Here is a 16,183-nt window from a genome sequence, read left to right on the forward strand (position 1 = left end):
AATTATTAGCAATATCTTGCAGTTCTGCAGCTGATAATGGTTTTCGGGACATTTTATTCGCACTATCTACTTTCACTGTAATTCAGTATAATTTTACTGGCTTAGTAGTTGTCGACACTAACATCGGTATCAAACGACTGATAGCAGATGCATTATTTATTTCAAAATATGTATAGGTACCTACCTAAAAATACTATTACATTCCAACAATTATTATCAGTTTTTACAATTCATTTAGAATAGATATAACACCTATTGTAAGCATCTCTTTGATGTTCACATCAAAGACATTTTTAAATTGTTTGTCGCACGTTTATACTTTATTATTGGATTTCCGGAATCATAAAAGTCTTTTACATAATCCACAAAAACATTACCTACTGCCAGATTAACTTCTGTAACAAAGATTTAGATTTTAGGGATAAATACAAGTAGGGCCCGACAGGCCCGTATTGCCCCTTTACATGACAAAATTCTTTCGACGCAATAATTTCAAAAATGATAATGAATATTTTGAATAGCTCATGACTATGTTGAAGGAAACACACTTCTAAACAAATTCCGTGATGCATAAAATTCAATAAATTTTTTTTATCAGTTTATGATAAAAGAATTGGCGTTTCGGGCCCGCCAAGCCCACCTTGCCCGGATAAGGGTTAAGTTCTCTTAATGTTCCTAACTAGCGGTTTTATTGGGTTGAATTTATTTATTTATGGTTTAAGTCTCATGTCAGCCGATATATTTTATATTTCAAAACCTTGTTGTTTAATTTTGGACCCTTTTTTGGGGGGTCCCCTATTTGGATCCATCACTGATTTACTGATCAACTTTATAATCAAGATTGCTTTTAGTAGAACAAATAATATTGAGCTTACTTGGTTGCTGGGTTAGACTGCGTTAAATATTTTTGCTTTCGAATGCTTCTCTGGTGTCTTCATCAGGACTTTCAAGGTCTCTTGAATCTTGAGATATCTTCATTACTACATAGTTCACTATTCACTGAATTACTATTGCAGTAGACTATTTGATTTTTGACGATTTTAATTTTGTTGTTATATTGATCAATATAATGAAAATAGGTTAAAGAAATTAATATTTCAATAATGATTTCAGGCATTTAAAAGAAAAACTCAAATCTTTAAATATTATTAATTATATTTACTAATAATTGTATTATCAAGTCAAGTTAGATACAAATTAAATTTACCTACTATAAATAAACTATCAGTAGAAGATATGGAGCAAATATATGATATATGTATGTATATATAAGTTACGAGTAAAGTTAAATAACGGGTAATTTTAGGATTACTTGGGTAAAGTGCGAACTACTCGCCAGGTTTTGGTAAAATAAATGAAAATGTAAAGCTGCTGGAAATATTTGTAACCGCAAATGATACAGTAGCTTATCTTCTTTTAAATAGACTATAATTTTTATTTCTGCAGTATTTATAGTTTTGCTTTCCTTACTTTCTGTAAAATGCGTTTTTGAACTTACACTTCTTTAGGCGCGATTGGGAGTGAATTTTTATTATTCTGCGCGCATGCGCACTCAGACCGTATGGCGTTAGTTGCTAAATCTTTCAAGTTATTTGTATACCTATCCGTGCAAAAAAGTGTGAAAAGAATATATTAGTATTTTTAGTAAATATATTTATTATAATTTTTGGTGTCTTTGGATTTGTCTTCCTCGGGAGTAAAATAAGTATTATTAAAACTTAAAGCTTTCTTATAATAATATACTTCACTTCGTCTGTTTGTTACCGTGAATTATCATTTTGTCCGAGAATCTATATAAACAGAGACGTCGTAGCGTTATTGGTAGAACATTCCGCTACATATCGAGAGGTCTACAGAAGCCACGGTTTGTTAGAACAGTGAGCGACGCACAACTCACAGTCAGTCGAACGCCGCGCACGTCAGTCCAAATCAAAGGAATGGCTTCTGTATGTTAACGGATTGTTAGGTTCTGCTTAGCTGCGCGCTCTGAAGACCGACAGCAGTGTACGTCGACGGTGTGCGCTGGAATCAGCTGGTGTTTGATTTGGACGCAAACGTTCAGCTGAACTCACGGTGTACAATATGGTGGTAAACTAATTTCATTCAAACAAAAATAAGTTTAGATGATTTGATATATTTTAAATTGCACAAAGTAAATGAAAAAGTCACTTGTATTAAATTGATATTATTAGTATTTAATTGGTATTTAAATTAATTGGTATTATTACTATTATTTATTAAACTGAGTCATGCATTATAATAAAACAACGTTGGTACAAAATAAAGTGTATCGTTATTATTCAACACGTAACACAATTTTTTTCTTGCCATAATATACAGATCCATGATCACTATTAAAGTATGCTTTGATTAAATATATTATTTATTAATATTCTATTTTCATATTTTTAAATATGTACATAGTTCTCTGTTAATTGACCTGTTTTCAGGTCAATATTTTGGGTAAATATTCAAAGAGGAAAGCAGGTTGCCTTTAACAAAAGATACTATAAACCTTTCAGTAGTGCCCTTCAAAGACACCATATGCTTCACGGGAAGCGAACATCTAATTGCTATTACTCTTGTATTATACGATTTATTACTCCTGGTTCCTGTCGCCAGGAGCCAGAAATATACACTTGCTCTCTTTACTTCGAAACCATTTTGGTCAATGTAATGGTAATATAAAATACAAATGGTCAATAACTTCCACATAAGAGAAATTTCCAAGAAATTTCTGACATTTACATTTCAGACTGACAAAGAGTCTCCTAATCGAAAACAGTCAATTTCTAAAAACATAAATTTCTCATTACTGAGTGAAATAAAAATGGGACGAGAGGAACAAACCGCTTTGATTGAAAAACTTGTTAAAAAGTCGGAAACATCATCGACATTGGCTCAAAAATCAGGTGATCCTTCTATACACATGTTTTTTGAAAGTGTGGCTTCCACAGTATCGAAATTTCTTACGATTGAAAAGGCAAGAATAAAAGCTGAACTCATGAATATTGTTTCGCGATATGAAACTGAGCTGGCTGCAAATTAATTAGGTATATGAATTGGTTCTATTCATAACATTGGTTCCTATACATAACAAATATTTCTTGTGACCAAAAAATTCTTTGGAACCCAATATAGGATCTCAGAGCGTGCATTCGTTTGTATTTCGCCAGAATCAATTTATAGCAATGCAGAAATGTAAGATACATTTATGATATACATTTTTAAGAAGTTTTCTTTTTTGTACTTAAACACTGTATTTTTATTTTTTCTCTAAATAAAAAAAACTTAGGTACTTCAAAATTACGCTCAATTTTTCTTCTGCAGAAATCGGATGTTGTCTTCTGTTGTAAGGTTTTTTAGTAATTTCATCCCTTATAAATTGTAATACAGTTTCAAATAAATCCCTGGACAGTCTAAATCTAAAATGTTCTCGAAATTTTTCCTCGTTCTGAAACAATCTTATTTCGACTGTTCATTTAAATGTACATAAAAACATTTCGTTTACATTTTTATTTCTTTTATTTAAATGTAGTATTATTAACTCTTCTTCCGCCTCCTCTTCTAGGAGTAATAAAATGATTGCTTTGATTTTGTCAGAATTCATTTTTCTACGTACATAAATGTACCCTTCGTGAGAACAAACGTCAAACTGAAAACTGAAACTATTTTGAGAGCGACAGAATATGCTAACAAACCGACCCAGTCAAATCTGCTGTGCGTCGAGTACAACAGATTCTGCTGTACCCGTATGCCGTGCGTCGCTCACTGTTCTAACAAACCATGGCTTTAGGTTCAAATCCGGACTATTCCTATTCTTTTTTTTTTTAATTTTGGAAAGTGGTAAGCATTAAAATTAGTTTAATATTTAAATAAAATAAAAAAAGTATAAGTGTATTTATTTCGTTGAAATCATATTTATAATAGAAGTATAACTTCTTACGTGCGTACAAAGTACACACAAATTCTTTTTTTTTTTTAATTAATATATATTTCAAACAGTTACGGCCTTGTCATTACTAGTATACCCAATTAAGTATTTAACCAAGAGGCAGCATGTAGAGTGTGTTTTACTCGAGTAAATCTGGAAATTTGAACTATTCAAATTATATTTAAGATTTACTATCGTATATTACCGATACCTAGCAAGTACTTAGCACTTTACCCGGGTAATCCTAGAATTACCCGTTTACCTAACTTTACAACACATATACCTACTATGTTCTTTAGCGATCTGTCTTCCTAGTCAAATTTCAATTTATATTTAAATAGAAACTCATTTTACACTCCTACTTACATTTTAAAACGTCTTATCTTACGTAAAAGTCACTGAGTCAATAACTAAATACCACTTAGACAATATCACCTTCACCGTATCATCAGTGATACCACGAATATCCAGAGTAACGATGATAGAAAAGTTCTGGAGCAAACTGAAAAAAAAAAACATAATGTCAATATTACTTACCATGCTATAGGTATTAGTGAACTAATTTAACATGGTAAACATACTGAAATTTTACAAATAACTCTTTTTTTAATGGGGACATTAAAGCTAATTAGTTTGAAGAAGAACAAGAAAAACTGATATGCTCAGTGGCAAATTGGTTCAACAGCAATTTTTACAGAGCTACATCCTCGAATATTATGTAAAATACTTAGAGAATGATACTAAACATTATGCCATTAGATTTGTCTCTGGAAGAACTATTCATTTCTTTAATCAAATATAGGGTGCCCTACTTAAAAAAGTAAATGCCTTCAACAAAACAGAAAAAATTAGATGTACAACAAAGAAATTTAAAATTTGTGTATAAAAATGGACCTGCTGTGGTGTTTTTTTCTAAAGCGGACTTTACATCAAGGCTATGCAAGTCCCATGCTATGCAAGTCCGTCTTGCATGGCACACCTCTTGCCTAGCCTGGTCTTTTTACATAGGAGCTATTTTTGTGCAATTTTAGATACGACTTTCATTGTTGCCAACAGAAGAAATATTTCAATATTTGAGGTTATTTTATTGTATATAAATACTGATGTAAACTTAAATAAACAATATAATTATTATACTATTTATAAAAATACAAAGGTAAAGGATGTCAACATAAGTAAAGAAAACATTGTTGTTACTAAATGTTGCTGATGTAGCAACAATGATGAAAAATAAAAAGAAGAAAACCTCGAAAATACTGGGTCAAACCTTGGTTGAATGCAGGACCGAGAAATTTGAGGTTACCCCAAGAGTTCTTGGATGCTAGCGACCTGCAAAGTTTTAAAAACTTTCTTAGAATGGACGAGTGCACTTTACTTCAGCTCCTGGAAAATTAATCCACTTAATTCAGAAAAACGATTAAGTATAAGATCAAGTAAAGGTTTTCTTTTACTGTCTGTAACTGTAATAAATTTTGTTATGTTGGCAACATGAATTTTGAAAACAACTTGCATCAAAATAGCATGAAAAATAGAACATGTTTTAATTTTTCGTCTAGCACAGCAATTGCATGGAAATAGCGCGTGGGCATAATGTAAAACTGCCATAATTCTATCAGGAAGAAAGTTATGAATTTTATGTGTTACTTCTTGGGACATACTATAAAATTTTGCTCTTACGCCACTACAACTTTGGAAATAATATTATGGCGAAGCAGTTATTAAACATATTTTAGTAAATTAAAAAAAGTTAACAACTTACTTTTAAGACGATCCCCAATATTTTCGGAATAATTTACACGGGCATTACCATTAAACTCCATTTTGGCACTTGGTTTCTGTTCTGATATGTCAATCTCGTTTAAAGTAGACTGATATTTGGAACCTGTAAGAAAAAGTATAACTTAAAGACATAAAATACAGATGCGTAAAAGATTTTACTTTTATATGCGATCTATTCCATCAATGGAAACCGTTTTTAAATGGTAACCCATTATTTAACAAGGTTATTAATAACTCAATTCAGGAGGAGATACTAGAAAGGTGGGCAGAACATTTTGAGGGTAGACTAAATATAAGAAATGAAATGAGGTTACAAGAAGCAGAAATTCAGCTCGAAGATATGGACGACGAAAGAGAGAAAGATAACATCCCAACAGAGGAAGAAGTCATCAAAGCAATACAAAAATTGAAAGAAAACAAAGCTCCTGGATCAGATGGCATACCTTCCAAATTTTTAAAACATGGCGCAAAAAATCTGAACTGTAGTATAAATAGGCTAGTACAGCGTTTCCCAAATGGTGGGTCGCGACCCGGTACCGGGCCATGAAAGCAAAACGCCGGGTCCGCCTCGCCGTTTCACATGAACATCTTCTTTTACACTGCGAAGTGCGTTGGCTATCCAAATGGAATGCTTTAAAAAGCTTTAATTGAATCGAAGGAAGAAATTTCAATATTCTTAGAACAACATACACCAACGGCTAGGGATGCAATATTTAAATTTAAAGACAGTTTTCATGATGTCAATTGGTTAATCAAGGTAGCCTATCTTTGTGATATTTTTGACTTCTTGAACAATTTAAATATGACATTACAAGGTAGCAATGTAGTACGAGAGAAGGTGAAAGCTGCAGCAAAAACTTAATTTGTGGACACGTCGCGCGGAAGCCGGAAATTACAAATCTAACAGAACTACAAAAAGAGTATAATGTGAATTATTGTTGGATGAGATTTCAGCCGCTTTCAAGGAATACCTGCTAGGACAGGGGCAAATCTGAAGGAATATTTTCCCCCCATCCACAGCCACAAAGCATGGATAGGGAATCCATTTACAATGGACGTAGAATCCGAGACAAGACTTACGGATATATATATTGAGTCAGTATAACTGAACTATCGTGTGACAGGGCACTCAAAGACATACTTGACAAAATACCACTGATAGATTTTTGGCTGTCTTGCCATCAGGAGTACCAAGTTTTACGACCTATAAGTGTTAGGCAGGATTTTCAACGAAGATGACATTAAAACGGTTGAAACGGTTGGAAAGTTTACATACCTGGGAGTAGAAATATATGCCGACGGATCAGAAGATGGAGAAATACGGAAGAGAATAATGCAGGCAAACAGAGCTTATTTTGCCCTCTTCCATATATTACGGTCTAAAAGTGTCCACCGAAATACAAAGATGAGAATCTATAAAACTTTAATTCGACCAATAACATGCTATGGCAGTGAAGCCTGGGTCCTGAAAGAAACATCCAAAAACAAACTCGACACATTCGAAAGGAAAGTACTGAGGAGAATACTAGGACTTGTGAGGGAAAACGGAATTTTCAGAAGTCGATACAACAACGAACTTTATCAACTTTATAAGGAATCACCCCTGTCAGACTTCATTAGAATACAAAGATTGCAATGGGCCGGACATGTGATAAGAATTGGAGAGGATAGGCTACCAAAAAGAGCACTGAATGCTAGAATGCAGGGAAAGAGACCGGTTGGAAAGCCAAGAAAGCGCTGGAAAGGTGGGAAGACACAGTAAACAACGACGCACAAGCCCTTTTAGGAGTCCGTGTGTGGAGAAGGGCAGCCACAGACAAGCAAGGGTGGAGGCAAAAAATAAAGGAGGCCAAGGCTCAATTTGGGCTGTAGTGCCGTAGAAGAAGAAGAAGTAGGGTTTCAACACTGGCTTTCCTCAAAAATAAGTATAGGAATCGTTAGGAAGTCGAACCGGAGCTGAGAATAAAATTATCATTTTTTCCTCCAAAAGTGAAGGTTTTAACCAAAAACGATATTTCTCATTAATAAAGTATTTGATTTTTATTTTTTTATTACATTTTTGTTTGAGCTAAACTGGCCAGTTGGTTGTGAAAAACCAGTGCCAATAAAACACAAAACACACACATTGTTCGAGCTAATGATTCTTTATTAACATATAACTGTAATAAATATTTAAATATGTTTTCTTGTACATATACACCAGGGTATTAGTGGGTCACGGAGGATAAACACAAATATAACCGGGCCACGGAAAAATAAGTTTGGGAAATGCTGGGCTAGTAGAACTAATTTGGAAGCAAGCGAAACTACTTACAAGAAGACTGAAACGTAGCTATAATTGTACCTATTCACAAGAAAGGAGACCAAACAATTTGTGATAACTACAGAGGCATTACCCTGCTAAACGTGACCTAGAAAATATTGGCCTACATCCTTTACGAACGACTCTCGGGATATTGTGAAAGCATAATAGGCAAATACTAGTGTGGGTTTCGCAAAGAAAAGTCTACTCTCCATCAAATATTTCTTCTAAAACAAGCTTTGAAAAAAACATATGAGTATGGAATTGTTTGTGGATTTTAGATGTGCTTATGATAGTGTAGACAGAAATGCTTTATACAAAGCCATGATAGAATTTAATATCCCAATACACGTAGTGAGATTGGTGAACGCAACCCTATCAATAGTCGAGTCTAAGGTTTTTTTTGTAAGTCAGAATGGAATATGAATAACTTTCCAGACACAAACAGAACTTCGACAGGGAGATAGCCTATCGTGCCTTCTATTCAACATTACCCTAGAGAAAGCTATTAGAGAATCTGGAATAACAACAAGAGGGACCATTATTAATAGGAGTGTACAAATACTAGCGTATGCAGATGACACCTCATTACAGTAAGACACCACATTTTTATTGTAGAGCCAATGATAATGTTGATGAGGTCAGGACTGTCTCGGATTCAAATGCACACTCTCACGGACAGCGACGATATTTTAGGCAGATCTTACATTTCGTCAACGTAAGTGAAAGGCCACACGGGCGATTTTTTACGGCGCCGTAAGAGCAGTACACCTGACGGTGCATTGGTTGACAACTCCTATTTACTACAACAATGCCCGCCAGGTTTACTGCTCTTACGGCGCAGTAAATTATCGCCCGTGTGGCCTTTCGCTAAGGATGTTGGTTGTTAATTCTTTACTGAAACAGTGCACTTAAATTTGGACCGCGTTATGTAATAACGGATTAACCGCCAAAAATTCAAAATCGAGATAATAGTGCCATCTTGCAGCTAGGGTGCAAATCTATGTATAAAAAGATGTTTTCCACTTAGCTCTACCGAAAGTATACTTTTCCGGACCTGATTGTAGGGAGCAAAGTTGTACTTTTCCTCCCTAGGGAGGAAAATATTTTTCCTCCCTAGGGAGGAAAAGTAAAAGTGACGTCATGGTATTTCATTCATGAAATCTAACTTATTGACGCCATGTACAATATTTATTTTTTATTACGTAAGTATCTATACATTTTAAAGTTTATTTATAAAACAACCTGTGTGGGGTGGCGATTAGGCGATGCTGGTTTATTACGCAATCAAATTTAAAGTGGACTGTAGGGAAATAACAACAAAAAATTCTTACCTTATTTTAACTGGTAGGTCGAGAAGTCTTCAGTTATTAGTAAGGTGAAGGAAGGAGGGAGAAAGGGTTAATTTATTTTTTACTATAACTGAAACCGGCGTTTTTTGGCGACACTTGATAACTACAGGAAACGACTTAACAATTCAATTTGTTCTTACTTACTGAGGACCACGACTAGTTAGTACTAACGAAAGGTAATTAAAGAGAAAACAAAAAATTTAGTACAATATCTGGGCAAGAAAATAAGCCAGGTACTTCGAATGAAATAAATTTAATGAGGCCAAAACACTGTGTTTTACAGAATGGTAAAAAACAGTAAATTGTTATTTTGATTTAACAATGTTTACATTAATAATTTGACTTATATTTGACAGTTGACAGATATATTGTACCTACTTGTTAGTTTTAGTTTTAATAAATTTTGTTCGTTAGTTACCTAAATAAATTAAGTAAAAATGAATAATAACTTGTTATTAATTTGACGAAGGTGGAAAAACCATATGTATAACATGGGAGTAAAGTGCCTTTTCCTCCCTTGAATGATTACTGCCCTCCACTACGCGTCAGGCAGTAAACTTCATTCTCGGGAGGAAAAGTAGCACTTTCCTCCCTTGTTATACAAATAGCAAATAGCAAATTTGTAAAAAAATTCAAAAAAGCGGTTTTTAAACGCCTGTATTAGCGACATCTTTTATTTAAAAAAAAATCTCACATTAGGATTTGTAATATCGAATTAAACGCCAAGTTGATTTTAAAGAATTAAAAACTCTTACAACAAAAATTGGAATATCAAATCAAGCGCCAATAATGGCATATTATAATCCATTGTCACAAAAATCCGCATCTTTAAGTGTAATAACGAATCAAGCGCCGTGAATAGTCGGTTAGTTCTTTATTACACAACACAACATATTTTCTAACGTTCAAGATATCGAATTAAAAGACATCCTTTGTCAGGTAATTTTAATTTGCAAAGAAAACGACTTAAAAAGGACACATGCAATAAATGCGATAATTTTTTAGTTAAAATTCAAAGTTCTACATCTGAGCAAGAGAAAAAACAGTTTGAGAGACTGAGAGATACTCATTAAGATTAAGCAAAAGCGGCTAGAAATCTCATGAATTCAGATCTCCAAAAAGCTAAAAATGAAGAAAATGTGGAGGTACTGACATTTGATTTGGAAAAAAACCCTACCTCTACCACGCATTCCAACAAACATTGTATTTTACAAAAGGCAACTTGGCTTTATAAATAACTGCGGTATACATTCAGGAAAAACTGGGCGAGGCCATTGCTATGTTTGGGTCGAAGGCATAGCAGGAAAAGGAGCACAGGAAGTAGGTTCAGTTTTATTAAAATATTTGCAAGATAACCTAACACCTTAAATAACTGAATTGATATTATGGTCTGGCATTTGCGGAGGATAAAACCGCAATATTAAAATTGTGATGCTTTTAAAATCTGTGCTTAAGCTTATACCTTCTTTAAAAAAATAACGATGCGCTTTCTAGCATCAGGACAGAGTTTTATGCCCAATGACCCCGAATTTGGGGACATAGAATCAGCACTGAAGCTCCAACATCGGTTGTATACTCCAGACAATTATATAGACGTTATGAAAAATTGCCGAAAACGAAACAAATTAACAGTTCAAATGGTACAAAAAGAAGAGTTTAAAGGAATTTGCGATATTTTAAAAAATATTGTAAATAGAAAGAAAGATATAACTGGGAACTCGATTAACTGGCTTCAAACAAAAGAAATACTGCTATCGAAAGAAAATCCTTTTAAAATATATTTTAGCAAAAATCACGCGGACATTTTCAAGAAGTAGACATAAGTAAACGAGTCAGAAGAAATGCAACAAGAACTACAGAATATTTGTATTCCTCCAAACTTCAAATTTTGTGGCCTAATGGAAAACCTGTCTCTATCCCAAAACTTAATGACATAATGTAATTATTGGAACTTATTCCATTGGATGCTAAAAATTCTATGAAAATATCGTAGGGAACGAAGGCATTCGTTGATGAACGAAGATGACATTGACGGCTTTAATGGATCATTGGAGTTCGATATTGAAGACTTATCTTAGTGAATTGTTTTTGGTGTATTTTCTATATAAACGACATAACTGTTTATACAGAGTTGGGATAAAGTATGGATCCAAGCAAATATCTTTGAAACGAAAGAACAATATTTATGAAACTTTGCATGCAAGTACAGTGACGCAAAAGGCATCTGATGCCATATTTTTTGTTACTACTCCACTTCCGGTTTCACCGGAAATACCCTTAACTTATTTACTTTAAATGGGACACCATGTATATTTTTGCAGATTTTAAAAGAACTTGTTATTTTTAATTCATACATACCAAGTTTGGAAGAAAAAACTATTAAAACAAGAAATAAATCTCTTTACAGTTAAAAAATAGGTTAATTTATTTAAGTTAGACCAATGATATCAAAAATAAAAAAAAATAATTTCAAATGTTGAAAATGTTTGTTGTTCACCTCCTGACAACGTGCAAGCCTATAAATAAATTCGTGAGTCACTTTTTGTAAGATTTCCTTACGTATTAGTTCACATTCATCAATTATTATTCTGTGTCTCAAATCCTGCAAGCATGTTGGTCGCCTAACATAAACACATAATTTTAGATAACCCAAAGAAAAAAATCTAACGGGTTGAGGTCCGGAGAACGAGCGGGCCACTCTATGAATCCTATACGTCCAATCCATGGATTTGGAAAATTCACTTCCAAAAAATGAAAATTCACCATAACCTATTTATTATCATTAATATTTCAATACGATCTTTTCCACTTAAATGAACCATTTTTAATACAACTTATTTCTCTCAATTAGTTCAGTAACAGTTTTACCTACTATAATAAATTCAAATAAGTCATGCAGTGCATGTAAATAACAATTTTAGTCTACAGTATAGATGGTACTCGTTTATTTCCTATTACGTTGCATTAATACAAAAAATTATCTACAGACACTTTTTAACAAATTTTCTCCACCAAATTTGGTATGTATGAATTAAAAATAACAAGTTCTTTTAAAATCGGCAAAAAGTTAGGGGTATTTCCGGTGAAACCGGAAGTGGAATAGTAACAAAAAATATGGCAACAGATGCCTTTTGCGTCAGTGTACTTGCGTGCAAAGTTTCATAAATATTGTTCTTTTCGTTTCAAAGATATTTGCTTGGTTCCATACTTTATCCCAACCCAGTATGTATTTTTTTTATTTAGCTTAAATGCCTCGACAGCTAAGGCCATTGGCATGGTACAGTTAATTTAAACAATTATTACAGATTACTAGATAACAAAAAATTCTTAATAGTACAAATAACAATTAGATATTACTTAGCTATTAAATTTTATTTTATTAAATAGATTAATGTCTTTCGCGAATGTTGTACCCTTTATGATGTCTTCAAACGACGTCTTCATGTTGTGGTTTCTGGTCTATCTGGTATTCATACATTTGGCAGTCGGTTCAAATATGGTTTACTGAAAGGGTTGTGTTGCACTTTGATATTATCTATTAAATTTTATTAAAGAGATTAATGTCTTTCAGGAATTGTAGCACTTTGGAGAATTCAGTTGTATCGTTTAGGCGTGACCCGTCAAAATAGCCCGGTCAAAAGAGCCCCGTCAAAAAAGCCCCGTCAAAATAGCCCGAACACAAAATTAATAGCCTCGACAAAATAGCCCGCAAACAAAATAGCCCCGACAAAATAGATCGCACACAAAATAGCCCCGGTCAAAACAGCCCCGGCTAAAATAGCCTCGGCTAAAACAGCCTCTTATAAACAATTACATAATTATTTATACAAGGTGTCCAAAACCTTTTTTTTAATTTAAATTATTTGACAAAAAGGAAGAATGTATTTACTTTATTTAATTTAAATGCATTTTACTGTTGCCCGAAAACAGAAAAAAATGTTTATATCATAAATTAACATTGATTTTCGCTTAACTTAAATGTTCAAACTTCCAAGAGGCAGGAAAGACAGGACTCGAGTTCTCTGAAAAGATAATTTTTATTTAATGTGGTTAAGATAAACATCTGAATAGAGGATAATTAACATTTCCGAAAAAATGTATTTTTAAAGAATTATTTCATGATGAATTCTGAAGGGAGCTTTTTTTTCGGGGCTATTTTGTCGGGGCTATTTTGTCGCCGGGCTATTATTCCGCGGCTATTTTGTTTGCAGGCTATTTTGTCGGAGCTATTTTGTGTGCGGGATATTATGTCGGGACTATTTTGTCGGAGCTTTTTTGACGGGGCTATTTTGACGGGGTACCATCGTTTAGGATATCTTGAAGCGACGTCTTGATGTTGTGTTTCCTGGCATATCTGGTGTACATTTGGCAGTCTGTTAAAATATGGCTTACTGTAAGGGTTGTATTGCACTTTTGACATGTTGGACGTTCATTATTGGTGGACATTAAGTGTCCATGTGTCAGTTTTGTGTGTCCGATTCTAAGTCTTCTTATTACCCTTGATTCGTTGCGGGTGAGGTTGTTAAGACTTGGCCGAGTAATAAGTGTAGGTTGAATTCTGTGTAAGGCTGTGTCACAGTTATCCCAACGAGTTTGCCAAGATTTTAGGATTGACTTTTTGAACTTGGATTTAAGGTCTTTGCTTATTTGGATTGTTGTTTGGGTTATTTGGCTAATAGATGAAGTAACCGCTTCTTTAGCATGGTGATCAGCAGTTTCGTTACCGTCAAGGCCAATATGCGATGGGAGCCAGATAAGTGAGACCTTTGTTTCTTGAGCATGAAGAGATTAGTATATATCGTGTATATTCTGAACTAGTGGATGATCAGTAAACATTGATTTTAATGAGAATATGGAGGAAAGCGAATCGGTACAAATTGCTACATTTTTGAATGATGTGGAGATGGATTTAAAGGCTTGGAGAATGCTATACAGCTCTCCCGTGTGAATACTGCATGATGCGGACAACCGAGAGGAACTTATAAGATTTTTTAAAGTAGTCACTGCGCATCTTACACCACAAGAATTTTTGGAAGCATCAGTATAAACTATTAAATCAAAAGATGTTCTGTCTAGTATTTCTAGGAATGCTATCTTTATAAGAGCAGGGGGTGTGTCATATTTGTTGTAAATGGTAAGGGATGTGTTAAATAAAGGGAGGTGTTTGGTCCAGGGAGGAGTGACTGGAAAAGGGATGGGCAGGGTGAGATATAGGTCTGTGTTCTTTAATAGACGGCCTAGTGATAGTGGAAAAGGATCTATGACTCTTTGAGAGGGGTTGCTAATGGAGTAGTAGTCAGGTATGAAGATGGTAAGATGGTAAATATGGTTAGTAGGATTACTTGACGTAGCGGAAGCATATGATAGAAGTAGATGTTGTCTTCGAAGGGAGAGAGGGGGCTCGTTACTTTCGCAATAAAGACTATCCTGCGGGCTAGACCGAAAAGCTCCGAGGCATAGACGAAGAGCAGTATTATGGACAGAATCTAATAGTTTTAGGTCATTTTTGGAGGCAGACATGTAGATAAAGCAGCCGTAATCTATTTTGGAACGTATCAGAGATCTGTATACTGTAAGAAGTACATTCTCATGAGCACCCAACAAAAGTGTGAAAGAGCTTTTATTAGATTCAGCAGTTGCTTAAGGCAGTAGCCTTTGGTAGTATTTATGTGATATTTCCAGTTTAGTCGAGAATCAAAAATCATTCCCAGAATTCTACAATTATCCACTACAGGTACGGGGTTGTTGTTGATTGAGATTAGTGGGGCAGAAGAGGTGGCTTTTCTACTGAATTTAGTAATTTTAGATTTGTTTGGAGATAAGCATAATCCTAGGTCTTGAATTTTGTTTTGAAGGAGGTCAACTGAAAGCTGTAACAGTTGACAGGAAGTCTTTACGTTTTTGCCATGGCAATATAATATAATATATTGCCATGGCAAAAACGTTAAGACTTCCTGTCAACTGTTACAGCTTTCAGGTCAACTGAAAGCTGTAACAGTTGACAGGAAGTCTTAACGTTTTTGCCATGGCAATATAATATAATATATTGCCATGGCAAAAACGTTAAGACTTCCTGTCAACTGTTACAGCTTTCAGTTGACCTCCTTCAAAACAAAATTCAAGACCTAGGATTATGCTTATCTCCAAACAAATCTAAAATTACTAAATTCAGTAGAAAAGCCACCTCTTCTGCCCCACTAATCTCAATCAACAACAACCCCGTACCTGTAGTGGATAATTGTAGAATTCTGGGAATGATTTTTGATTCTCGACTAAACTGGAAATATCACATAAATACTACCAAAGGCTACTGCCTTAAGCAACTGCTGAATCTAATAAAAGCTCTTTCACACTTTTGTTGGGGTGCTCATGAGAATGTACTTCTTACAGTATACAGATCTCTGATACGTTCCAAAATAGATTACGGCTGCTTTATCTACATGTCTGCCTCCAAAAATGACCTAAAACTATTAGAGTCTGTCCATAATACTGCTCTTCGTCTATGCCTCGGAGCTTAATAAGGCCATCGAAGCTTAATAAGACCAATAAGGTCATCGGCATATTGAACGTATTGAACAGGATTGGGGAAGTTATTGCATATGTCATTTATAGCAAGAATAAAAAGGGTGGGGCTAATAACAGAACCTTGAAGTACTCCGTGTCGCTGAGAACATATTCTAGAGGACTTACCATTTATAGATACTTTAAAGGATCTGGATTGTAGAAATTTTTCTATAAAGTGAAAAATATTTCCGTTAAGGTTACACTGACGTAATTTGTTTAATATGGATTTCCTAGAGATTGTATCATAGGCAC

General features: G+C 34.2%; 1 protein-coding gene across 1 annotated transcript in view; it reads right to left on the reverse strand.

Annotated features, from left to right (window-relative positions):
* Positions 1 to 1,181: 1,181 nt before the first annotated feature.
* The window catches only part of LOC126893421 (neurotrimin-like), a 792,502-nt gene continuing 777,500 nt past the window's right edge, over positions 1,182 to 16,183 (reverse strand). The window contains exons 8-9 of the mRNA XM_050663588.1: positions 5,694 to 5,816; positions 1,182 to 4,436 (exon numbers count right to left, since the gene is read on the reverse strand). Coding sequence (XP_050519545.1) covers positions 4,372 to 4,436; positions 5,694 to 5,816 — 188 coding nt within the window. The 3' untranslated portion in view covers positions 1,182 to 4,371. The remainder of the gene's footprint in view (positions 4,437 to 5,693; positions 5,817 to 16,183) is intronic.

This window comes from Diabrotica virgifera, chromosome 10 (genome assembly GCF_917563875.1).
Source record: "Diabrotica virgifera virgifera chromosome 10, PGI_DIABVI_V3a".
Taxonomy (NCBI): Eukaryota; Metazoa; Arthropoda; class Insecta; order Coleoptera; family Chrysomelidae; genus Diabrotica; species Diabrotica virgifera.